The sequence below is a fragment of the Chelonoidis abingdonii genome, chromosome 5, assembly GCF_003597395.2.
Source record: "Chelonoidis abingdonii isolate Lonesome George chromosome 5, CheloAbing_2.0, whole genome shotgun sequence".
NCBI classification, from domain to species: domain Eukaryota; kingdom Metazoa; phylum Chordata; order Testudines; family Testudinidae; genus Chelonoidis; species Chelonoidis abingdonii.
Window position 1 is genome coordinate 74651955 of NC_133773.1, and position 26239 is coordinate 74678193.

Sequence of the window (26239 nt, forward strand, 5' to 3'; positions counted from 1 at the left end):
TTATTTTGCTTATTGCTGCAACAGCTAGCAGTGTGTAGGGGAATATAGTTTAATCTTTAAAGTAAAAATAACTACAAGGTATTCATTCTTCCCAATACTTAAGGAATAAGATCTGCCAAATGTGGCCACACACATGCTAAATCATTTTTAAGGCCTGACAACCTAGACTTAGTTCTTTGAAAGTTTTCACCTGTGAGGAGGCAGGTGCACATATCAGAGTTCCCAAATATCACATTACAAACATGCAGGAGGAGATGAAGTAAAAGTAGTATTTTACAACAAAGGTCTGCTCAGGGCCACCCAAAGGATCCAGCGCAAAACAATTTTGGGGGCCCCTTCCATTAAAAAAAAGTTACACTATTATAGAATACTATATTCTCATGGTGGCCTCTGCAAGGTCTGGGGCAAATCTCCCCACTTATGTGTGCCCTCCCGAGGTAGCCCTGGGTCTGGTTCAGTCAGGCTCCAAATATGATGATATGATAGTTTTAAAAAACACAGTTACAAAGCCAGGGTGGACTCTTTCTCTCTTTCCAAGCCAAGGTAAACGCGTAAACCCGGAACTCATCCCTTCTTCCACGTCACGAAGCTAGGAGCCGCAGTTTGGTGTTTGCACACCACATTCCAGCTTTACTCAGTATAAGTCCACCTTCTTAGGGAGACGTGTGAAAAGGCAACCTGCAGTCAATATGAAAAACCCTCAGCGCTATAAATCAGCCACGTGGAGCTACTGCTGCGGTGACTTCCTGCTTCAGATCATTTGAGCTGTTGGGCGCAGCTCAGCAGGGAAAAGACGAGGCGAGCAAGAGAGGAATCGGGGTAGTTTAAAGGGTAGAGGAGGGGAGGAAAAAGTTTGTGCCTGCAGCACAGTGACGGAGTGAGCAGGGGGCGGCAGCGGGAAGGCAGCGGATCAGCAGCTCGGGATCTGGTAGAGCAAAGAGAGGAACAGCAACAGCAGCTGAGAGAAGGGGGCTGGAGCTAGCAGCAGCGGGGACACAACGCCGGGAGCGGCGTGGGGAACCCGAGCCCGGCTCCGGGCTGGGGAGGGAGTAGCTCAGGAGGGGCCGAGGCGGGCGTCGGCGGGAGTGGAAGCAGTATCAGGGTTTAACGCCGGGGGAGGATGCGGCTGAAGCTGGGCTTTCTGCTGCGTGCTGTGCTGTTGGCGGGCAGCTTCCTGGGGCTGCTGCTGCTCTGGTCCTCACTGGCCCCCCGCGCCGAGGAGCCGAGCCCGCAGGGCAGGATGCGGGTGAGTAAGCGCTCTGGCGGGGCGGGGCGGTGGCTCCCCCCGCAGGGCGGGGGACGGGGGTGAGGGTGTCTCCTGGCCCGCCCACCCCCCTCCGTGGGAGGCGGCTGCTCCCGACAGGGCCCCCCCTTCGCCGGGCGGCGGCTGGTGCCCAGGCTGCGGCCTGTGGCGTTTGAAGGCCCGACCGGGGAGCTGCGGCCCCGGGCAGAGGCTGCTACGGCCGGTCTGGGCAGCCGGGCTCCTCACAGCGCCCGGGCACCGTGCCCAGCCGGCCCCGCTGCAGAGCACGGGTGGGGTGGGCTTCGCAATGGCGGCCACCCCGGGCATCGAGTCTCGCTGGGCGCCCGGGCCTGCCGTGACCCTGTGGCGCCGGGTAGGGGGAGTCCCGCCCGCCCCCAGGCGGCCAATACCGGGGAGGGGCCCAGGCTGCGGCCCGTGCAGCCCTCTGGTGCAGCGGCAGCCTAGCCCCAAGAGGCGTTGGCTTCGGTGAGTGTATCCTGCACTCACCAGGGTCATTAGAGCGACACTAACCGCCCACAGGCTTTGGACGAGAGGGGAAGGGCTCTGTTGTCCTGCGGCCGCCCGGTGGTAGGAAATGCCCTGCCTTCTTCTGCGAACTAAGTGGCAGAAGCAAGAGGTGCACAGGTGTACAGGACTAATTGTAGTTAGTCAGGTGTAGTTGTAGTTAATCAGTTTGTCTGAGGTAGTCTTTTATGTTCAAAAACAATGCCGTAACCTTGTTCGCTCTGGATAAGAGAGCACTGGCTCAGGTATATGCTTTCACTGCAGTAAACAATAGCTTGAACCATGATCTCCTAATTGTCAAACACTTGATATGCATCTCTGCCTCGGTACTTCTAGTCGAGGCCCTGCACCTCTGTATTCACTCCCTGGGAAAATGCACATAACAATCCTGGCCACTTTTAGTAAAAGCTATAGATTGCACCATTTTTCCCTAGGCCTTCCCAACTGAACTAATTCCTAACTGACTGGTTAGATTAAAGGCACATTTTGTCATATTAAGATAATTAATGTCTCAATTTAAACTTTGTAAGGTGTCCAGATACCACATCACAGGGGAATGAAGAAAGTTTGTGAAAGGGGGAAAAGAAGAAAGGGTGTACTGTTTTTTAATACATGGTAAAACATAAGCATTATGGGGTATCTCTTATCTCAACGGGCCCCCACTGTGCTCCACCTGCTACAAACAGAGGAGCATTTGTGATGGAGACAAGAGGAGCAGATCCAGCAGGAAGAGTAATATGAAAGGCTCTTGCTACTGGCATGGTAGTGGTTGGTGTGGAGGCGGCAGAACAGACCTTGTTCAGGGCTACAAGTCCCCACAGTGGAACAGTAGCATGGCCTTTGGTATCTAGAACAACTGACTGCTATTCTAATAGAATTTTGTTGTTAAAATATTTCTTACTGGTAACTTGTAAAAATGCTATACTTAAGAGGTCTGAGAAACAAATGTGCATGCTCTCCAACAGCATGTGTTACACGGCATTACCACAGTTGAGAATAAACTGACCTGTCCTTGACTGGATTCTCAGTAGGTATTTCTGTTTGGATCATATCTTGTAAGTGCTGCTCATCATGTTGATGTTTAAAAGCTAAGTTTAAAGTAATCTTGGAGATCTTACTTTAACCCACAAAAGCAAGCAAGGAAATTTCATAGTTAAAACTAAAAATCTGAAATGACATTCTGGCTTTCACTCATGCGGTGTTTGGCTTTTATAGCTGAACACTTTGCATAATAACCAAGAGAAAGTTAGTTTGTATAATTCTTAACTTGTGAAAAGTAATAGGCTCTTTCAAGAGATGTTGCTATTTTTTGAAACTTGTACAGTTAGTTGAATCTTGGCAGACATGGTTGAGATGATGGATTATAATGGCTCCTTTGGAGTTCTCATGGTTGATTAGAAAACTGATTTTCTAATTTCTGATCTGTCCTTCTAAAAACATGTTTTTTCCTGTACAATAAACCCATGTTTAAAATCTTTAGAATTTTTACTTGCACGTGAATTTTCTTGTCTATGACATTTCAGTTTAAATTCACTAAAATCATTTATTTTTAGTGCTTATGAAGGGTGTTAGACTTGACAGCTGTGGAAACTTGTCTCCTAAAAGAGGAGTAGGCAAATCATGGGTAGTAGTTATTGAGAGGAAATGCAGAGTACATCTCTACCTCGATATAACACTGTCCTCGGGAGCCAAAAAATCTTACCACATTATAGGTGAAACACTTATATCGAACTTGCTTTGATCCACTGAAGTGTGCAGCCCCCCCCCCCCCCCCCGGAGCACTGCTTTACTGTGTTGTGTCAGAATTCATGTTATATCGGGTCACGTTATATTGAGGTAGAGGTGTATATCCTCACAGCAAGGAAAAACCCATGGCTGGGCTGTGCCCACTGGCTTGGGCTTGTGTGTCGTGGGCTGCAGGGCTGTTTCATTGGAACCTGAGCTCTGGTCCCCTCCTGCCTCAGAGGTTCCTAGAACCTGGGCTGCAGCCTGAGCCCAGAAGTCTACACAGCAATGAAACAGCCCCACTGGCTGAGTTCTGTGAGCTGGAGTCAGTTGGCACAGGCTGTCTACTTGCAGTTTGAGGTGGCTCCTACTGTTCACTTTTAAGGTGCACTCCTGATGTGAAGAATTTTGCACTGTCTCTGTATGCCTGTATTGATTAAAATAAGGACTGTAGTGTAATGAAACTGCCACCTTTCACAAACACTGAATTCACTCAACTAAAAATTGCTTCTGAACTGAAACCTTGTGGCCAAGTTTCTGCTGCAAGTGAATGATTACAGACAAGGTAGATGAGGTAATATCTCTTATTCAACCAAGTTTTGTTGGTGAGAGAACAAGCTTTTGAGCTTAGAACAGTGCTCTTGTTCTTTAGGAAATGTATTCTGAGTGTTGCAGCTAAATATAAGGAGCAGCAGATTGTTTAGCATAACTAGTTAACCTATATTTCAAGGGGCTATTCAAAGTGAAGTGTCCTATTAACACCTCTACAGTTGTGATGGAGGCGGGGGGTTGGTTAGCCATAAAATGAATGATTACTGCCAATTATAAAGCTCTGAAAACAAGAGTTTGTAAACTTGGAAATGCTGACAGACCCTTAACTTAAGCGCTAGCACAGGGGTTCTCAAACTGGAGGTCAGGACCCCTCAGGGGGTCATAAGTTTATTACATGGGGGGTCGCGAGCTGTCAGCCTCCACCCCAAACCGTGCTTTGCCTCCAGCACTTATCATTGTGTTATAAATTAAAAACACTTTGTTTAAGGGAGGGTCATACTCAGTGGCTTGCTATATTGAAGGGGTCACCGGTATGCAAGCTTGAGAACTGCTGCGCTAGCAGAAAGCTGCTTGTTTACTGTGCATGCACAATTGCTGCTTGGTTCAAGCTGTTAGTTCTCTCTCAGGTCACATAGGGTATGGCTACACTGGCACTTTACAGCGCTGCAACTTTCGCGCTCAGGGGTGTGAAAAAACACCCCCCTGAGCGCTGCAAGTTGCAGCGCTGTAAAGCCTCAGTGTAATCAGTGCGGCAGCGGTGGGAGCGTGGCTCCCAGCACTGCAGCTATACCTGTAGCAGGATGTGGTTTTACATGCAGCGCTGGGAAGCTCTCTCCCAGCCCTGCTGGCTCCGACCACACTCACACTTCAAGTGCTTGCCGCGCATCGCTTTGAAATTTCAAGTGTAGCCATCCCATATAAGTAAGACTGAGGGTTATTGACTTACACTTACAGGCTTTACAGCGCTGGGAGTTACAGCTGTCTTCGTACAGCTCTGTAGGGAAAGCGCTGCAGTGTAGCCACACTGACAGCTACCAGCGCTGCAGTGTGGCCACATTTGCAGCGCTGTTGGGAGTGGTGCATTGTGGGCAGCTATCCCAGTGTTCAAGTGGCTGCAATGTGCTTTTCAAAAGAGGGGTGTGGGATGGAGCGTGACAGGGAGCATGGGGGAGACAGAGAGAGTGGATTTTTGGAGCTGACACTGTCAGCTCCCTGCCTTGCAAGTTCTAAGGACTGGAAGATACACAGCACCAACCTTCAATCATTTTAAAAGTTTTGACCCCTTCCCCCACCCCTCTTATTCACTAAATGCAAATAGCCTTCAGATCAGATAAGCAGCTGCTGCAAAACAGACTCCCCCCTCCCCTCCCACCGTGTTGCTTCTCTCCCTCAAGCAAACTGTGAACATTCCAAATGAATTCCCCTGCCTGCCTCTGCTCGAGCAAATGAGCTGTGTTTGTGTTTTAGATAAGCAGCTCTGGGAGCCCAGAGTTCACAACAAAAGAGCAGAGTGGCTGAAAAGGCATTCTGGGATACCTCCGAATACCTCGGAGGCCAATTACAGCGCTTTTGGTGGCCACACTTGCCGAGCAGTGCTGTATCATCAGCGCTGCAATCCTTATACCCCTGCAGAGCAGGAGTACAGCCAGCACTGCAGCCAGGGAGATGCAACGCTGTATGTGCCTTGCAAGTGTGGACGGTGAGTAAGTTGCAGCGCTGTAAACCCACCACCAGTGCTGCAACTCTCCAGTGTAGCCAAGCCCTGATTTGGAAACCACTTCCAGCTGAGGCACTTAGCAAGCGCAGGTCTGAAATGTGTGGATCTGGGGAAGAGGTATTCTGTTAGTGGTTACCTATAGATGATATATGCAGGTTGAACTACTCAGACTTTTAATTTTGTGATCAGCATTTAATCATACATTTTGGAAAACTACACTATTTCTAATGAAGACTTAAATGTGTTTCTCTGTGTTACATACACTATCCAAGAGAGTGACTAGGTCTTAATTTATTAGTCAGGTGAATTGGTTATTTTGTTTAGTCACTTATTTTATGTATCTTGTAGTTTGTGTGCTTGATGCTTTATGTATAAAAACAAGGTCCATGCCCTGAAACTAAAATACAGCCAACACAAGTAGTAGTTAGTGGGATTTCAGCTCAGTATTTAGTATGCCCCATGGTGCAGGAGGTTAAGAATAATTTGGAGGAGGTTCATAGTCATAGAATATCAGGGTTGGAAGGGACACTACCGTGGACACTAAAATGGAGGGACAAGAAGAAAAACTTGGGCTAAGTATACAGAGGCCTTGGCTACGCTGGCGCTTTACAGTGCTGCAACTTTCTTGCTCAGGGGTGTGAAAAAAACACCCCTCTGAGCACTGCAAGATACAGCGCTGTAAAGCGTCAGTGTAAACAGCGCTGCAAGCTAAACCCCATGAGGATGTGGAGTACGTGCAGCACTGGGAGAGCTCTCTCCCGGTGCTGGCGCTGCGACTACACTCACAGTTCAAAGCATTGCTGCGGTAGCGCTCCTGCGGCAATGCTTTGAAATTTCAAGTGTAGCCATACCCAGAGAGCTGTCATCATTGGAAATTATTTGCTTTTAGAAATAATGGAGGAATTTACATTATAAAGATTCTAGGAAAAGTAGTAATTGCTTGTCTCACCACTGGTATTTGGGGTATAAATGGGATTAAAATCTTAACTATGGCAAATTTCTTGTTCTTGTATTATTTATACTGGAATTTACAATGTGTCCCTAACACATCAGCCTCTGGGGTATATCTATATAATAGCGTACGCATTAAAACATAATTGACTGTTTTAGGGGGAAGGCAAGACTTTCTCCTAGGGTATATCAGCGGAGATGGATTTACAAAGTAAAAGTAAAAACTAACTATACAAAATCCAGCAAATGAACAGTTTGGGATGGGGGAGAGGAAGGAGGACAAAAGTCCACAAGTGATTGAATGGTGTAAACCTCAAAGATGGGAGAAATCATTAGGGATTAGAGTGGAGTAATGTGAGAAGTGATGGAATGTAATTTTTAAAAGTACAATTTTAGGGTAAATATCAGGAAGGGGAGAGTATGACACTGGAATAATCTCCCAAGGAAAGTGGTGGATGCCCTTATTTCGGAACACCTCTTTTAAAAACCAGTCTTTGTTCAGCACAACACATTTTCTAGTACTTAACCATCTTGTATAGGTAGTATGGTTGACGATAAAAACTTACTGTATAGGTCTCTGAGCCTTATTTTTCTGTGGCTGTTGGTATTTGGGTTTGGAGCACTCATCAAGGGTCATTTGTTTGGATGAAGAGGGTGATGTTACCTACTAATACGCTATTTTACAATTAATTAACAATACTTAACTCTTTGACATCCTCTCTATTTTAATGAGCATTAGTCAAGCAGCAGTCTGACCTTTTCAGAAGCTAGTATGCTTTTGACTAGTAGTTCTCAAACTGCACTTCTGCAGAGTTGTTTCCAGATTAAACACAGGTCTGTGTTAGAGTGTTTGTTGCAGCAACATATCTTGTCTACTATGAGACAGCTTTATCCAATAGAAAAACAGCTCACGTATTCATGTTGTGCAAAGCACATATCTAACAAGTGTATTTCACACATTCTATTTCTAATGATTGCTGTGAGTGGGTATTAATAGATTAGTCTTATCTGAATTCTATTTCTAAACAGTGTAGCAAGGAATTTTATAATTGTTACTACTTTTCTGAAATGGCTTTGTCTGCATTATGTTCAATTATACTGATTATTGTTTCTATCACTAGGCATTACTCTACAAATTGTGCTTCTTATATAAAAACTACATTATTGTTTGAATAGAAGAAAAAATCAACACCAGATTGCTGAAAGCCTTTTTCAAGCCATACAATCTAAAAATAGACTAGAATTTAATATTTTGCTGCTAAGGCTAAATAATGCACTTGTGCACTAAGCATTTATAAACACGTAGGCACAGCAGGGAGTAAAATTCTAATAAAGCTTATAAGCTTTCAAGAACCAAGTCTTTGGAATTGTATGACATTCTGAGGTGCAATCCAGAGCAGTTAGGGGCCGTGTTACCAGTTCCTTGCAACCTTGGGTGCCTCACATTGTTTTGCTGAGGTAGCTCCAATCTGGGCTGTTTACAGCCATGCAACATGCAGGTAATACCCTGAGGGTTTTTTGTGCATAACTGTAGCTTGTCAGTCACACTCTGGTGTCCACCAGCCTTGGTTATCACTTGCAGGGTGACCCCAATACAAACCGTCTCAGATTACCCCCCCCAAATATATGTTCTGCACTGTCCAGCCCTCTCAGGTCCATTGCTCCTCAAAGGAGATCAGTATACAACAATTTGTTACCATAAATGAAGTTACCCACACAGTTCAGTTTAAAGACGATACTGGATTGGTTTTAATTAAATTAATTTTATTCTTTATTTAACTACAAAGAGAGTAAGTAAGTACAAGGCATTAAAGTCAGAAATGGTTACAAGAGAAATAAAGATAAAATGCTTTCTAGTGCTAAAACTTAAACTAGACTTGGTTAAAGGTAAAATTCTTACCTCATGCTCCATGCAATAGGGCTGCCCCAGTTTCAGGTCAAAATCTCTCCCAAAGTCCAAACACTTTTTCTTTTGTCTTTTTAGGTGACAATGAAAGATAGGAATGGGGAGAGAGAACTTGGAATGTTTTTGCATCTCACTTTATAGTCCTGTCCTTCTTTTGAAATGTGTTTTCCTGAGGGTTACTCCTAGATAAAGTTTGTTCCTACTGTGAGGTTGGATCATGGAGTCTTGTGGTGAAAGAGGTTCCATGCTGTTTGCTAAGATGCAGATCAGTTTGTTCCTGCTCTCCTCTTTCCCCTCTCCCCTGCCAAAGAATGGCCACTTGATAGGTGATTGCCCATTAACTTTGACACCAGTAAAGTTGCGTGTCAGCATGTCCTTTGTCTTTGAGAAACGTGGTTTGCCCACTCTCCAGATATGTCTGGTAAACACACTTCAGTCATAATTTCACCTTATGTTTATAACTTTACATATATTAATACACACATTTGATCATGATATTTTTCATCAGTGAGTTCTTAGTTTTCAAATACTACCTTACAAGACATATTTTGTACAAGAGTTACAATAGTGTGTACTGTGTGAATACAGGGTTACATTTCATCACAGACCCCTTCTGCTTTAAAAGTCTTGCACCCTTCACTCCCTGCACAAGCAGCCAGGAGTAGGATGGTGAATAATCATGAAAATATTATAATGCCATTCTGTAAATCAATGGTACTCTCTTACCTTGAATATTGTATTCATTTCTTGCTCTGTCTCAAATTATTACTGGAATAGAAAGGTCTCAAAGACAGATGAGAATGGTTAGAGGCATGGAAAGCTTCTATATGAAGAAAGGGTGGGAGGAAAAACTGGGACAGTTTAAAGAGGAGGTGAATAAGAGGTGACATTAAAAATTATACAAAAAAACAGTATAGAAGAGAGAGATTTTCTGCTTTCTTCTCATGGTGCAGGTTGAAAGAGACATTCAATGAGAATGAAAGGGAGCAAATTCAGAATTGAAAAAAAGGAAGCAAATTTTCACATAATTTGCCCATGGAATTCACTTCCAAAAGATATCATTGAGGCAATGAGTTTAGCAGAATTAAAAAAGAAAATGGATATCTATTAACATTTGTATTATAGTCACACCTAGAGGTCTCATTCAGAATCAAGGCCTTGTTGTGGTAGGTGCTGGACAGAGACAATAAAAGACAATCCTTTGTTCTGAAAAGTTTCACAAGCTTGCAGTCTAAAACAAACGTAATCAGAATTGACTAGCCAAACAAAATATATTCTCTCAATTCATGGAGCATATTTGAAAAACAAAACAAAACCAAAAAACCCCTTCCCTTTCTATGGATAAGAAGAATATCCGGTGCCATGAGATCAGAATTAAAAAGCCAAAAGTTTGGGTAAGGATGCAAACACTCATGCTCAAAGCATAAGCCATCCTTACACTAATGCAGGGTTAGGAAGAAACTTTCCCTATGGGGAGTTTATTCCTTAACTGCCTACTGTGGTGTAAAGGACAGATCTGGATTAATTTTAAAGTCCAAGCTGGGCCTGAACCCAAGGCGAGCAGCGCTGACCTGAACTCGACCGAAGAGTGTTGTCGTTTTCAGAACTGACTCTGACACGTCCCCACCTGCCAAATCTGTGCTAGCACCGCTGCCTTGTCTTTAAGGAATGACCTTGATTGGGGCTTCCCTGTGCCCCCAATCCATCTCTAGCCACCTACTGCCTGTGGGGTCAGCACGACAACAGGGGCTCCATGCCCCATTCCTGCTGGCCACTGCTATCTCACCACACTGCGTGTGTTGGGGAGTTAGAGACACTGCAACTTGTCATCACGCTAACTCTGCACCACACATGAGCGCAGTGAGATGGCAGCAGCTGGCAGGAGGGAGGCACACAGGTGGTGCTGTGCTGACCCCACGGGCAGGAGGAGGTGATTAGAGATGGCTCAGCTTGAGCTTGAGCTTGTGAGGGTCAGGTTGTCATCAGACCTGACCCAACCCAACACTTGTAGTTCGGTCCCGTTGGGTTGCACGGCTCTACTGTGGTAGCATTTTTGCAACTTTTTTCTGAAGCAGATGGTACTGGCTGCTGCTGGAGACAGAATGCTGCGTTAGATGGGCCACTGGTTTGAGTCAGTATGGCAAGTTGTATGTTTGGAAAGGGGAAGAAGTTATGTGTTTACGAGACACCTACTTGCAAGACATAGTAATTTATTCCTGGGGGAATTTTGCGCCACTGCAGAATGCAGAATTTTGCAGAATTCCCTGTTTCCTCCGCAGAATTTCTGGCTGCCTCTGTGGACCAGAGCCCAGCTTACAGTGAGCGGAATGTTCAGCTGGCAGGACTGGAGGTGAATGCTATATGATCCTCATTCTCTCAAGGACAGGAGAGGGCCTGGGAGACCCAGTTCTGCCAAAGGATGAGGAAGGGCAGGGCCGCACTACACCATGTCCCCCAGTGGGACAGTAAAAAAATTGGAGGAGTAAAGGCTCGGGGGGTGCTGGTGTCTGGGCTAGGGGCTTCCCTGCAGCTGGGTTCTGTGGGGTAGAGGGTGCTGGTGTCTGGGCTGTGTGGAGAGGGGTGCGCTGGTATCTAGGGGTTGCCCCGTGGCTGGGCTCTATGGGGAAACGGGTGCTGGTGGCTGGGCTGGGGTGCCTTAGTTGAGATTCTTTGGGCCCACTTGGAGTATAAATCAGAACAGGAATTTTTTTTCTCTCTTCAGGGTCTGGCCAAAACTGTGTAACAGTCTAGTTGTGAAAAAGCTAGTATATTCAGTAAGGTATCTGTGTCTAAGGGGAAATTTCAAAGGAAGAAAAATGGCAGGCTTAACATATCGTAGCAGATCGAGGAGGAGCTCAGTTGTAGTGAGCTTCTGTTGTAATCCAAAATGAAAAAGTTCCAATTCTGAAAATGTGCCTTTTTATGTAGGAAGAATATATATGCTTATGCCTTTGGTTTTTCCACTGGGGTGGTGGTTTGGTTTTGGGGGAATAAGGGAACATCACAACACTGTTTTTGTGCAACTCGGGGAAAATTATGAGTTACTATTACAGTACTCTTTTTGGATAAAGACTCAAACTGTTTGTGTTTTTTTATTTTGTAACAAGCATTTATTGCTTGTTATAGAAAATGTTAGTGACACTGTGAACTTGAAATTGAATCAGTTTTAAAAAGATTGAAAAAGAGTTTGTAATGGTGTACTTCCCATGAGTCCCTCTGCCAGTCTGTGGTTTTACAATTCCATTTTTCTATGTAAAACCAACCTTCTTACAGATTTTTGTGTCCCAGCGTTTGGCTATACTTGCAGCTGTACAGCGCTGGGAGTTAAAGCTGTCTTCATACAGCTGTGTAGGGAAAGTGCTGCAGTGTGGCCACACTGACAGCTACCAGCGCTGCAGTGTGGCCAGATTTGCAGCATTTGCAGTGGTGTTGGGAGTGGTGCATTATGGGCAGCTATTCCAGCGTTCAAGTGGCTGCAATGTGCTTTTCAAAAGAGGGGGGTGGGGTGGAGTGTGACAGGGAGCGTGGGGGAGACAGAGAGAGTGGATTTTTGGAGCTGACACTGTGTCAGCTCCCTGCCTTGCAAGTTCTAAGGACTGGAAGATACACAGCACCAACCTTCAATCATTTAAAAAGTTTCGACCCCTTCCCCCACCCCTCTCTTATTCACTAAATGCAAATAACTTTCAGACCAGATAAGCAGCTGCTCCAAAACAGACCCCTCTTTCCCACTCCGGGCTGCTTCTCTCCTCAAGCAAACACTAGGGGATCCCCCATCCCTGTCTCTGCTCAAACACAGCTACTGTTTGCTCGTTTTTTAGATTAGCAGCTCCGGGAGCTCTGAGCTCACAACAAAACAGAGTGTTATCTTTTCTTAAAAAGCATTATGGGAAGGTTCCGGAGGTCAGTTACATTATAATAAGATTAATCACTGTTTACACTGGCACCCCAGCGCTGCAAAAGCAGCACTATAGTTGTTATTCCCCAGGTCAAGGTGGAAACAGCCAGCGCTGTAGCCAGGGAGATACAGTGCTGTATGTGCCTTGCCAATGTGGACGGGGAGTAAGTTACAACACTGTAAAGCCACCACCAATGCTGTAACTGTCAAGTGTAGTCAAGCCCCCAGTCTTTGGGTATCTGACCATAGATACCTTGTGCCTGATTCTTCAGAGGCACTGAGGACCCACCGTTCCCAGTGGGGGATTAAAGAGCAAAATCTATTTTCACTTGTTTTGTAGTTGAAAGTGTTTTGTTTAGGGTCATTTTCTCTGTTTCCATGTTCTCATATGGAGCCTGACCCACTGCTCGTTGAATGGGATGGGCGGTAGGTCAGATCCTTGGACCCTGAATCGACAATGAGCTCCATGCAGGCATTCAGATTTATTGATGTCATTTGGGCTCTGTAAGGCCTTGATTATAAAACAAGCTCCATGCAGGTCAAATGCCTTAGTCACTTTTCACCTATTGTGTGAGAGACCCTCAGCAGAGGGTAGAGGAGACATTTATAGCCAGATTTTCAGAAGTATTCACAAATTTTTCATATCTTAAGCAAAGACTGACTGACTATACAGAAAACAGTGAGCTTGCTATATCCAAAGCGCAGCCAAAAATGGAAAGTAAATGGCAGAATTTTATCTTAAATCTTAATTACAATAATTTCTATTTTTGCTCCTTAGAGTACTAGGTTAAATATTTTCAGACAAAAGTATGTTTTTTTAAATGTATGCTTCCCTCTAAATATCCTTTGAAAAAGCTTTTAAAAAATCTTCATGCCTATTAAAACACTTGCCAGGGTGACTAAAGAGGAACTTAAAAAAATCTGTTAGATATTTGGCAAATAAAATGTCACTACTATTCCACGCTGTCTATTGCAGAGGCGGGCAAACTACAGCCCATGGACTGTCCTGCCTGGCCCCTGAGCTCCTGGCCAGGGAGGCTAGCCTCCGGCTCCTCCCTGAGCAGCGCTCTGGGCAGTGGGGCTGCGCGGTCCTGCAGGGCAGCGTGGCAGCATGTGTGGCTCCGGCCGGCTGGCACGGCTGCCAGAGCTGCATGGTAAGAGAGGCAAGGGGATCCTGGGGGCAGTCAGAGGACAGAGAGAAGGAGGCAGTTGGATGGGTTGGAGATTCTGGGCAGGGGGCGGACAGGGGATGGGGAATGGGCAGGGGGGTTGGATAGGCTTGGGAGTCCCGGGTGACAGGGAAGGGCGGGGGGGTTGGATGGGGTGCGGTCCTGGGAGGGTGGGTAGGGTCGTGGGGCGGGGGTCAGGGGATGAGGAGCAGGGGGAGGTTGGATGGGTCTGGGGTTCTGAGGTGGGCAGTCGGTGGATAGGGGGCGGGGGCCAGGCTGTTTGGGGAGGCACAGCCTTCCTACCTGGCCCTCTATACCGATGTGGCTCTCGGGCCAAAAAGTTTCAAGTACAGTCACTACACCAGGTTTGTTAGGCTGTCATTTTTAGAAAGCTTTTAAAATGTTTAACATCACTGTTCTGTGCAGTAGTGGCTTTTCAGTGGTCAGACAATGGGACATCTTAAAATATCAATTAATCAAAAACTTGATTTGTTTTTAAAAACGTGGAAGTCTGGGCCAGTGAGCATTGTGGTATTTGGTGCTCATCAAAGATGGTGCATCAGGTGCTTTTTCGACTTAATTTTGAATTCTTTCCAGATTCTGAGGGCCATTTAAAATAGGCTGTCACAGGGGTGGGCAAACTTTTGGCCCGAGGGCCACATTGTGGTTGCAAAACTGTATGGAGGGCTGGGTAGGGAACGCTGTGCCTCCCCAAACAGCCTGGCTTCTGCCCCATATCCACCCCCTCCCACTTCCTGCGCCCTGACTGCCCCTCTCAGAACCCACAGCCCATCCAATCCCCACCCCTGCTCCTTGTCCCTTAACCACCCCCTCCCGGGACCCACCACCGCAACCACCCCCCACTCCTAACTGCCCGCCTGGTTTAATAAGTTATTTTTAATCACTAGATTTCCTTCAATTATAGAATGCAAGCATCTGCTAAGCGTGATTAGTTTTTAAAAAAATCTAAACATACTGCTTAAAAGGTCTCTGCCTCCTCTCTGTTATCTTTAATTCACACTTTGATTACAGAAAACTGACTAATGTAAAAGCTTACCATTTATTTAGAACTATATCTAACACTTCAAAATATTGGGGCATCAGGAGCATTTATGTTTAGAAGCTATTTTGGATAGTGACCTCCCCTTCATTATATTACCTCTGGCCACATAGCCATTTTAAATTATTATCATCAAATGAAAGCAAAGAGCTTCTTCAAGTCCTTGCAACCTATTTAGTCTACTGGTTTGTTTCTCTTCTCACCACTCCTCCCTCCTTCTAATGTAGATTTAGTAGAGGATTTGAAACTCATGATAACCTCTGCTTGGAGTTTATTCAAATCTTTAAGCCAGTGCTTATTAATTCAAAATCTTGTAGGTCAGGATTTATTAGTTTGTTGTAGCTTTCCTTAGCTAAGCAATAGGATTAATGTTCCTGCATCCTGTGATGTTTTTATAACAGTACAGCCATGGCAGGTGGCGTAGCATAAAGGGGTGCTCTCACTTTTCAGGTAAACTCAAACATTCTCATATGTGGAATGGATAATGTTTTTTTCCATGCTGGCTCTCTCTCTCTTTCTTGGGATTCCGCAAATGGAGAATGGTCTCTCGAATACTGATTTTGCTGAGTCCTAAGTAAAATTTATTTTTCCAGAAAAGAATTCTTATTTTTCCTGGGCTTGTATGAGTCTCCCTGGAAACAGGTTGATGCCTCCAACTGCTGAGCAAGAGAAGGGTGCTAAGATTTCTGCCAGATTGTTATCTCTGGTCCCTTTTTGGTCCCTGTCAGCTGGAAGGAATCATACCATCTTGAAGACTCTTCCCTTCCGTGTGTACATACACCCTTTGGTTGCTGGAATGAAGGAAGAACTATCTTTGTTCCTCTCAATACAGAGCCTCTTGGTTGCTGCATGGATCAGGATTGTGTCCACTTAATTTACCTCTCTCTCAGCCGCTCTTTGAGTTATCCATTCTAGTCAATAGCTCCTGTGGTATTGTGCCTGGCTTTCCAAGCTGCAGTAGAGTGAAACTAGCCTGACAGCTTGGTGGTTTCACTGCTGCCCACGGATATATAAATAGTGCTGTTATCACTGCTGCTTGGAAAAGCTATGAGCAACAGCAAAAGTACTGGAGTTGTCTGAAGATTTTGGAAGAAACAGTGTACCAGTTTACACTCTGCTTACATTTGGAAGATTTCCTTTATATTCAAAAGGTCTCTCAACCTTTTAAAGAAAGTAAAGTGTAAGCTGATAGCAATTTCCTTTTTAAAAGAGTCCATATTTAATATGTGTTTTAAGCCCTTTGTAACTCTTGTCCAATGAAAATTTCTATTTAGCAAGAACTTGTCTGATTTATTCAATATAAAATACTGTTTTTTTTAAAAAAAAAACCTTGTTGCCTTGAAACACAGTATGAAGGGTTTTTTGTTTTTTTGGCTAAGACAGAAGTAATTCTTATTATGAGACATTAAAAAAATATATTGTAGAACAATACAGAGGCAACATTCTTTTAAGGAACTGAACATTTTGGCTTTTCCTATTTAAAAATCAGTGTTCTGGAAGGAACTCTCTGCTTGTCTTCACCTGTTTTACTAGGTATTCCAGATGACCCTTATCAGTAAAGTGACAGTTCAGCTCAGACTGTAACACAAGTCGGAATAAAACTGAATCCTGCCTTTTGTGGGTTGGTGATGCTTAACAATATTTGAGTGTGAGATAAACAAGTAGGGTCTCTATTTACTGAATTAAACATCCAAAATCTTATTTTACTTTAATGTGTAAATTGAGTATGGAAAAACTACCAGGAAAAATAAAATCCTTTTAAACCTGCTGGGAAGATGATGTAATGAATAATTTTTTTTTATTAATCCTGTTGATGAAAGGATAACAGGAAAAATGGTGATTGTGTTACAGTTTTCTTCAGGGAGAAAGGAGATCCTGTTTTCAGCCTTCTCCATTCTTGAAATATGTCCTGCTACACTTATATTTAAATTGTAGTTTAAAATCTTCAGATAAGACCTCAAAATTAAATTCTTCAAGCAGGGGTGTGTGTGTGTGTAACATGCAACATATGTGGTGGTGATAGCCTTGTGATGAATTGCATTTACCATGCACCTTTGACTGCTTCACCTACCCTCTGTCCCTTAATACATCTTCCCCCAGGACTATTCTGACATTCCAGACCTCTGAGCAGGTTCAAACAGCTGTTGCTTTTTAATCATTCTGCTGCAAAATGTTTCCTGTTTCTCCTAAATATGGAATATCCTCTCTGAAAAGTATATTGGTCTCTGGCTCAGGGAAAGGCCAGATTGAGGCCTGGATCAGTGATTGATTTTAAGTAACCAATATCTTATTCTGGAAAGATAGAAACAAGAGTTTTTGTACCATTATAAGGGGATGATTCTCAGCTTCACAATGGGGCATACAACACTTCATTCCCTTCCTGCAGGTCTTAAATTATTGGACTTCAAAGTCATGGTGTTATGTGTAGCATAATTATTTAATGATATACTTAAAACATTGTTTCCTTCTGAGTCATGTACAGTTATAGTCATGTAACTAAGATATTGGGATTTCCTGTTTGGGGGGCGGGGAGGGAGATATTTTTTAAAAATAAATATTTTCTGTAAATATATAATATATACACACAGAGAGACATTGCGATGGTGTTGAGGAATATGAGTTTTTGGTACTTATTTGGGAGTACCTACATAGATGTAGATTTGCCACTTTAGATTGATTGCAGCCATCACAAACTTGTGCTATTAAAATGATTATATTCCATGTAGTACTTAATTATAACTTTGTTAAAGATTTCTTTGCTCATATTTGTTGGGCAATTTAAGAAATTAATTAAAATAGTCACTTTCTAACCTGCTGCTCAACAATTGACCTTCGGTTTTCTTGCGCTGAAGTTAAACTAGATAGTTGAAGAATAATCTCAGTAGATAATGAAAAAATTAATGATGCAGACTAATGTTACTTTTTTTTTTTTTTACTCGTTTAGGAAATCTATTAGCCCAACATGTGGAAAAGCAATATATTTTGTTTTAGTCTAAGGCTGTTATGTTTTTCTTCATATGTTTAGAAACTTTTTTCTTTTTTTTTTTAAATTCTACAGATCAAGTTTATGTTCAGGGACACTAATGAGAGAGAGTTTACAGCCTGGAATACTACACAAAGGGGATCGAAGTGATAGGTTTAGTTAGTATTGCAGCAAAAGGAGAATGACTTGACTTGTTTTGAAAAGCTGAGAATAATCATAGGAATTTCGTTTGCATGGAAACTTGTCCAAATACAGTATTAGGTTTGTAACTTAATCCCAGCAATCTTAATTTTGACAAATAGCTCACCACTGCGAATGTTGGTGAGAAATGCTAAAACTGTCTTTTCTAACAACTTGGACTATTTTCTTGAATCTTACTGTACTACTTGCATTAAATAAAGTGTTGCCACACGCAAAATACATGATGCTTGTCAGATCAATGCAATAAAAAATTATGCTGCTTGAAATAAATGTCTAAAAACTACTAAAATTCAGTGAGAGATCTGTCTTTTCCTCCTTCTTGCCTCCAAGGCTCTGCAAAATGACCAGTAGTGAAAGTACTTGCATAATACCTGAAACAGTGATATTGGCAGTATGTCTATTTCCCCCTGTAAGCCGGTGCATTCGGGCCCCGTCCCCTCAGGTGCGACAGGGAGCCAGGGCGCCTCCTTCCCGGCCGCCGGACGGCTCACGCTCTGCTCCCGTACTCGAGGGCTGAGCAAACAAAAGTCTACAGCCCAGGCCCTCAGGCAGGGTGGGGCAGCAAACAGTCCCGGGGGGCTCTGATCCCTTTGGAGCAGGGCAGAGCAACAAACAGTCCCGGGGGGCTCTGATCCCTTTGGAGCAGGGCAGAGCAACAAACAGTTCAGGGGAGGCTCTGTCCCTTTGGAGCAGGGCAGAGCAACAAACAGTTCAGGGGGGCCCTGACCCTTTGGAGCAGGGAAGAGCAGCAAACACCTGTAGCTCTGGGTGAAGGGGGATACTGCCACCCGGTTACGGGTGGCAGGGGGAACACAGGCCCACCCACTCCTCTGCGTTCCAGCCCGGGGCCCTGGTAGCGGCTGTCGCCGCTGAGGCGGTCAGTGGGGATCCGCACCGAAACACACTGACTGGGTGATCCGTAGGGATCGTGGCCGATACAGACGACCATAGGCTCGGGGCCATCTGCGGCCTGACTGTGGTCAGCCGCCCCCGGGCTCCTTCCAATCCCCCCTTCTCCCGGTACCTGTCCTTCCTCGGCGTACGTCGGCGGGTCCCAGACCATGGGCTCCTCGGATACCTGGGAGGCAGTAGGGTCCGGTGGCTCCTCCGGATAGCCGGCACAGGGTCGTTGCGGCTGGGGGTCCTCGGGGTACCTGGCGTGGGGCAGGTCGGGCCAACGCTGCTCGGGATAGTGGGCCTGGGGCAGCTCCGACCAGCATTCCTCTGGATAGTGGGCCCGGGGCAGCTCCGGCCAGCGCTCCTCTGGGTAGTGGGCCTGAGGCAGGCTGGGCCAAGCGGGAGCTCGGGCCTCCACATCCGTCCTCCTCAGCGGCCGGCCCTGAACTGAGCTCTGAGCCCTGGCTCTTATACTTCCTGTCCCGCCCCTTGACTTCCAGGGGGCGGGAACAGGGGGTAGTGGCTCCGCCCACGGGGGTGCCTGCTCTGGCTCGTTTCCCTCAGGTGCGACGGGGAGCCAGGGTGCCTCCTTACACCCCCTCCTTTCTTTTCTTCTCTCTGACTTGCAGACTTGAGAAATCTGGAGCCAAGGGATCTTGCAGAGTTAGGAATAAGCAATAAGATTTCTCGGATGAGATTGGTTCTAGAACTACAAACTTCTAGCTAACTGACTTGTAGTTGGATTGCTGAAATGCTTGTGTTCTTAAAAATATAAGCAACTAAACCATTAAGTGCTAAGATTTGTGGCAAGCTACTTTCCTTTTACAAACAATAAGCTTTAAGGTCTATAGCAAGAGAGACTGGCTTCTCCTTTATATTTTATTAAAAAAAAACAAAACTGTGTGTTGGAAATTCCCCCACAAAAACTTCAATAATTTTTAATATCCTTTCTACTATACTTACTCCAAAACACAGAGCATTTTGGAGTGTGAAAATAAGTGAAAGTTGTTGGACTGAGATTCACTTACTCAGCAGGTGGGTAAACAAATATTTATTAAGTCAAAACACTCAGCAAGTAGTGATATCAGAAGCTTATCAGGACAATCTCACCACAGTTGCCTCCAGCACCAGACAATGCACCTTCAACCTTCCTTTATTGCATAAATTTATTTATAATTTTTTGTTATTTTTTCTGATAAGTATTTTTTTAGTCTCTCATTTCCATGTTAACTCTCTCCTTCACCATCAGTACAGGTTTAGAGTTAGTTCAAACTGGTCTTTTCTAGCTTGTTTTTTTTTTTTTAAGTTTATCTTTTCTTGTTCTTACAAACATGATTACTCTGCAGTTTCTTACAGTTTTACTTATACCATTAGGTTTTATCAGAACAGAGTCTTAAAATCTATAATAGACTTCTGTCAAGCCTAAATATGCCTTTGCACCAACAAAGATAACTTTGGTAAATATTTCATAACCTTTACAGTTTGTACATTCAAGCTATTGACAATATTGATGTAAAAATTCACCTTATACATTCCTCAAACTTATCTCTGACCTGCTCTACACGCTTGAGATGCATATGTTGAGTGTTCATAAATGTCTGATGTGGATGAGGGATAAGTTCATGAAATGTGAAAGATGAATTTTTACATCAATATTGTCATTAAGTTGCATATGTAGAGACCACAATTCCATTGCTTTAGCTGATGATCATAGCATCCCTTTGAAGAACAGCTAGCCCAAAGACTCAAAAAGTAATCGCAATTTTATTTTTTTAACGTACATCAGAAGCAGGAAGCCTGCTAAACAACCAGTGAGGCCACTGGACGATCGAGGTGCTAAAGGAGCACTCAAGGTTGATAAAGCCATTGTGGAGAAACTAAATGAATTCTTTGCATCGGTCTTCATGGCTGAGGATGGGAGGGAGATTCTCAAACCTGAGCCATTCTTTTTAGGTGACAAATCTGAGGAACAGTCCCAGATTGAGGTATCAATAAAGGAGATTTTGGAACAAATTGATAAACTAAACGGTAATAAGTCACCAGGACCAGATGGTATTCACCCAGGAGTTCTGAAGGAACTAAATGGAAATTTGCAGAACTACTAACTGTAGTCGTAACCTATCATTTAAATCAGCTTCTGTACCAAATGACTGGAGGATAGCCAATGTGATGCAATTTTTAAAAAGGGCTCCAGAGGTGATCCGGGAATTACAGGCCAGTAAGCCTGACTTCAGAATCTGGCAAACAGTTGAAAACGATAGTAAGAACAAAATTGTCAGACTCGTAGATGAATGTAATTTGTTTGGGGAAGAATCAACAGTTTTTGTAAAGGGAAATAATGCCTCACCAATCTCCTAGAATTCTAGCGGGGTCAACAAGCATGTGGCAAAGGGGACCAGTGGATATAAGTGTACTTAGATTTTCAGAAAGCCTTGACAAGGTCCCTCACCAAAGGCTCTTAAGCAAGTAAGCTGTCATGGGATAAGAGGGAAGGTCCTCTCATGGATTGGTAACTGGTTAAAAGATAGTAAACAAAATAAATGGTCATTTCAGACCGAAGAGACTAAATAGTTGTTTCCCCAGGGGTCTGTATTGGGCCCATCTTTTCAATATATTCATAAATGATCTGGACACAGGGTGAACAGTAGTGGCCAACATTTTGCAGATGATACAAAATTGCTCAAATAGTTAAGTCACAGGTAGATTGCAAAGAGATACAAAAGGATCTCTCAAAACTGGGTGTCTGGGTAAAGAATGGCAGATGACACAGTGTGAGCAAAATAAATGCATCAATAATGCATAGTAATGGACATGGGAAACATAACTCAACTATACAAAATAATGGGCTCTAAATGGCTGTTATCTCTCAAGAAAGACCTTGGAGTCATGGGGGATAGTTTTCTGAAACATCCATTCAGTGTGCAGCGGCAGTCAAAAAAGCTAACAATGTTGGGAACATTAAGAAAGGGATAGATAAGACAGAAATATATTGCCTCTGTATAAATCCATGGTACAACCACATCTTGATACTGCATGCAGATGTGGTTGTTCTATCTCAAAAAAGAAGTATGATTGAAAAAGGTTCAGGAAAAGGCAACAAAAGTTATTAGGGGTATGGAATGGCTGCCATATGAGAAGAGATTAATAAGACTGGGACTTTTCAGCTTGGAAAAGAGATGACTAAGAGAGGATATGATAGAGGACTATAAAATCATGACTGGTGTAGAGAAAGTAAATAAGGAAGTGTTATTTAGTCCTTCTCATAACACAAGAACTAGGGGTCACCAAATTAAATTAATAGGCAGTGGGCTTAAAAGGAATAAAAGGAAGTATTTCTTCACACACAACACAGTCAACCTGTGGAACTCCTTGCCAGAGGATGTTGTGAAGGCCAAGACTATAACAGGGTTCAAAGAAGAGGTAGATAAGTTCATGAAAGATAGATCCATCAATGGCTATTAGCCACAATGGACAGGGATAGTGTCCCTATCCTCCGTTTGTCAGAAGCTGGGAATGGGAAACGGGATGGATCACTTGATGATTACCTGTTCTGTTCATTCCCTCTGGGGCACCTGGTATTGGCCACTGTCAGAAGCCAGAATACTGGGCTAGATGGACCTTTTTGTCTGACCCAGTATGGCCTTCTTATGTTCTTAGCTCAGCCAGATGCTGCACTGGGGATAGTTTCTCATAGTTCACCCTGCAATGTCATGAAATTAACATGATTTTTGTCAGTTTCACTGTGCCAGTGAACCTGTGTATGTCTCATCTTGGGAAGATAGTTTAAATCACTGCAGTATTATAGCCACGTTTAGAAATCTCTGTAAACTATGAAGTCAGAAACTTTCGTTTAAAAAAATCAACTTCTCTGGAAATTAAGTTTTTGGCTGTTTCATTTAGTAGGGAAAAACTTCTCGTCAGTAACAAGTAGGCAATTGGATTTTTTTCAAATCCTGGATGTTTGTCCTACCTTCTTTTCAAAACCACATTTCTTTTGGGATCTGTGACTATCCAACTATGTCATATAGTCAAACTATAATGCTGAAAACTACTAAAGCATAGGAAAAGATTGTTTCCAAAACAAAATATTATGACTGACAATAACTGAGATTTGTGTCCCTTATCTTTTTGTTTTTGCTTGTCACTGTTCTTCTCACCATATGATATTCAAATATTTATTGCAGAAACATATAAACAATGTTGCTTATTTTAAAAACTCTTAAGACATGGAAGGTTGTGCATTAGCTAATTTTGTTTTTAATGATTCTGAATAAATGCAAGGTATGGTAAATAATAGTTTAATTTAAAGGAACTGTCATGTGTAGAGTCCCCAGTTTTTCCTCAGCTTTTTACCTAATGTTATGCTCCTGTGCATATATTAGAAGTCGAACTGCATCTCTCTGTTCAGTGCTTGTTCATGAACTGTAAACAGAAACATTACTCTCTCCTTTCAAGAATAAAGTAATCCATTGAACTATGGGAGAGCAAGCTAACACTATGTGTAAGCTTCCCCACACAGATCTTCTGATATTACTTACTTCTGACACCCCTAACATTCCAGCCACAAGCTTCTTTTAGAGGAGCTTCATGTGGCATCAGGTTAAGAACATGTATTTGTTTTATTTTTGACCTAAGAGAAAATAGTCTGTAATAGTCTCCAGAGATGAGAGGTGCTCTTGTGTATTGAGCCACCTGGGTTAAAGTCTTATTGCAACCTTACTTTAAGGTAGCTAAAACATTGGGCCTATCATTGTATACCTTCAATCAGCTTCCATAAATGATTAGGGGACACACACACAGATTCTCTTCAGCCATGGAGGAGAGCACAAAGTGAAATAACAAGTTAGTTTGCTCTGTGTGTACGTGATTTTTATTTTTAAAATCTTTAATTCACTGTTCCCTGCTACCTGCTTTGCTCTTGTCCTTCATAGGTCTTGATTTTGTAATCCTGATTCAGGCAAATTCCCATTGTTTTTTTTGGCAGGCTTGCCTAAGTCTGAGCTGTGTGATCAGGCAACACATTGAGAAAATATTGATTTGTCTGGGTATCTAATGCTTTATTTGGTTTAAAAGTAAAGTTTGTATGCTTTTTTATTTTTAATATCATGCTGCGGGCAAGTGTAAGACAAGTTTTTAAAGAACCTTGCATCTTCTCTTGGCAGGGCTGCCTGACTAAGCCCCAAGTGTGGTCCTGTCTTTTTGTATGTTAGAAAACAGTTTTTACCTACAAAATAACAGACAAACTTTGATAGTTCTGAAACGAAAAGCTTTGGTTAAAATCTTCCTGTATACTGACTTTATTGGTGTGTGGCTGTGTGCGCGCACGTGCACGTGTGCTTGTTAAGCCCTGTACAAAAACATGTGAAGAGACCATCTCTGCCCTGAAGAGCTTGCAGTACAAGATGGCAAGTGACAAATGAAGGATGAGGAGAGAGGGAAACAATCTAATACAGGTATATACAATTTTTACCAGGGCTTTGGAGTAATCAAATTTTTGAATTGCTCCTTTTCAGCTCCACTCTGATGCTGCTCCGTGCTCAGACTCAAATTAATTTTTAACTAAATAAAAAAGTGCATACTGTAATTTTGAAAAAACTATTTTTATTCTGACTTTTAAAACAATTTAAATGTCATCAACAATGATACAAACTAGAATCCTTCATAATTCATTCTGTAAAAAATTACTGCGGCAATCAAGTAGTCTTTCATAGCCTGTTGCAAATCATTTAAAATTAACTTTAAAGCTGAAAACAGTCGCTCTATACTAGCTTGAGTTGTTGGCATGCTGGAAGCAATTCTACAGGCAGCCTGAATGTGGTGTGGGTAGCTGTGAATGGCCTCAAAAACAGACTTAACTTTTAGCCTGCTAGTAGACTCTATTGCCTCACAATCTTCCCTAACGTTTCTTTCGAATAATGCTTCATTACAATCACAGAAACTCGCTGGTGTCTTTCTTGTTTATCCAATTCCTTTTTGAAGTTGTCATCTTCTGAAGAATTGATGCTTGAATTATCTCCATTGTCCCATGATGGTTGAAGATGTCTCATAGATGGACGCTCGAACAAGTTCAGAGTGGAGATGGAAGTTTGAGAACAGCCTGCTATTTCTGAAGGATGTGAACGTTCCAAAACTGCAAATTCAATTGACTACTTTTGTTGTTTCGTTTTCTTCAACCTCTTTTGCCGAGTTAAAATGTAGCAATAGATGTTATTTTTCGAGTTGTCAAAAAATATCAGGGAGCCCTTCCTTTGCCTGTGGTATTTCCCTTGAGGTAAGAAGAATCTGATACCGTGGGTCAACATAAACTCCAGCAAGGAAATTAATATGGTCAAAAAGCTTCTCTTCATGTTTCTGCATGAAGGATAGAATTTCTTCTGCAATTTGTCCACCACTTTCTTGCAAGAATGTTGACAGTTTTCACCATTCCTTCATTAAAACTCCCGGGGTTACATCGACAGTTTGAAGATTCATGGTTGTTTGGTTTGGCTTTGCCAAGAGGTCTTGCAGATTCTTCACTTTGTCCCATTCAGCTTTTGTTAACTTGAGTTCTCTTGTTCCACCAGCAGCCACTTGTTCACAGTAAGATGGAAAAACGAGAAGCTGATCAATCATCGCAAATGTTGAACCCAGAGAGTTACAGTATCCAATGCCTGAATTACCCCATGTAGGTCAAGCAGAACACTTCGAATACTTGGGGTTCGTAGATTGACGATGACTTGTCAAATTTTTGCCAGAAATTTCTTTGCATGTCCTTCGTTCAGTCCATCCCAGATTGCCAACTGAAGAGTGTGAATACCACAGTTCATTAGTTGGACTTTTGAGTTGTCCTTATGAAGCCATGTGGAAGTATGAGGCTAGGGTCATTAATCCATTGCGCAGCAGCATCCATGTTGAGTTCGATTTTATCCGTTCCTTTAATTACTTCATCCGGCAAAATAGCTTCAGTTCTGTCCACATCCCTGTTCTCGGAGGTAGAAATGGTTTCATTGTCCTCGCTGAAATTTTTGATGGCACATGTCACGTTTGCTGCATTGTCAACACAGATGCTCAGCACTTGCATTTCACTGATCCCAAATTTTTCTAAAATAGCTTTTACTTCACTTTTCACGTATGAAGAATTGTGATGCACTTCGGTGTCGATTATGTCCAAGGTTTTTACCACAGCTTTATCTTTTCCTTCTTCGTAGTACTGAGCACTGATTGCAAGGAAATTTCTGTTTCCACAGGTTGCCGCATCCATTTTCAGGTAGCTTTGGGGCGAAAATTGTGCTTTTCTGAGCAATTCACGACCAGACTCAGCTGTGCTGACAACTAAATAACCAACCGCATCGTGCCCCATCAAAACGCCAAGCTGCTGACCCATTTCACCTGCAATTTTTTGGAATCCTTTGTTCTTTAGCCTGAAGGTAGTG

General features: G+C 43.2%; 1 protein-coding gene across 3 annotated transcripts in view; it reads left to right on the top strand.

Moving 5' to 3' along the window:
* Positions 1-767: 767 nt before the first annotated feature.
* Positions 768-26239, top strand: part of GALNT7 (polypeptide N-acetylgalactosaminyltransferase 7) — a 104088-nt gene continuing 78616 nt past the window's right edge. The window contains exon 1 of one of the 3 annotated variants that reach the window (XM_032780195.2): positions 768-1246. In XM_032780195.2, coding sequence (XP_032636086.1) covers positions 1121-1246 — 126 coding nt within the window. In that variant the 5' untranslated portion in view covers positions 768-1120. The remainder of the gene's footprint in view (positions 1247-26239) is intronic. The other 2 variants (XM_032780197.2, XM_075066378.1) reach the window with 2 other exon arrangements.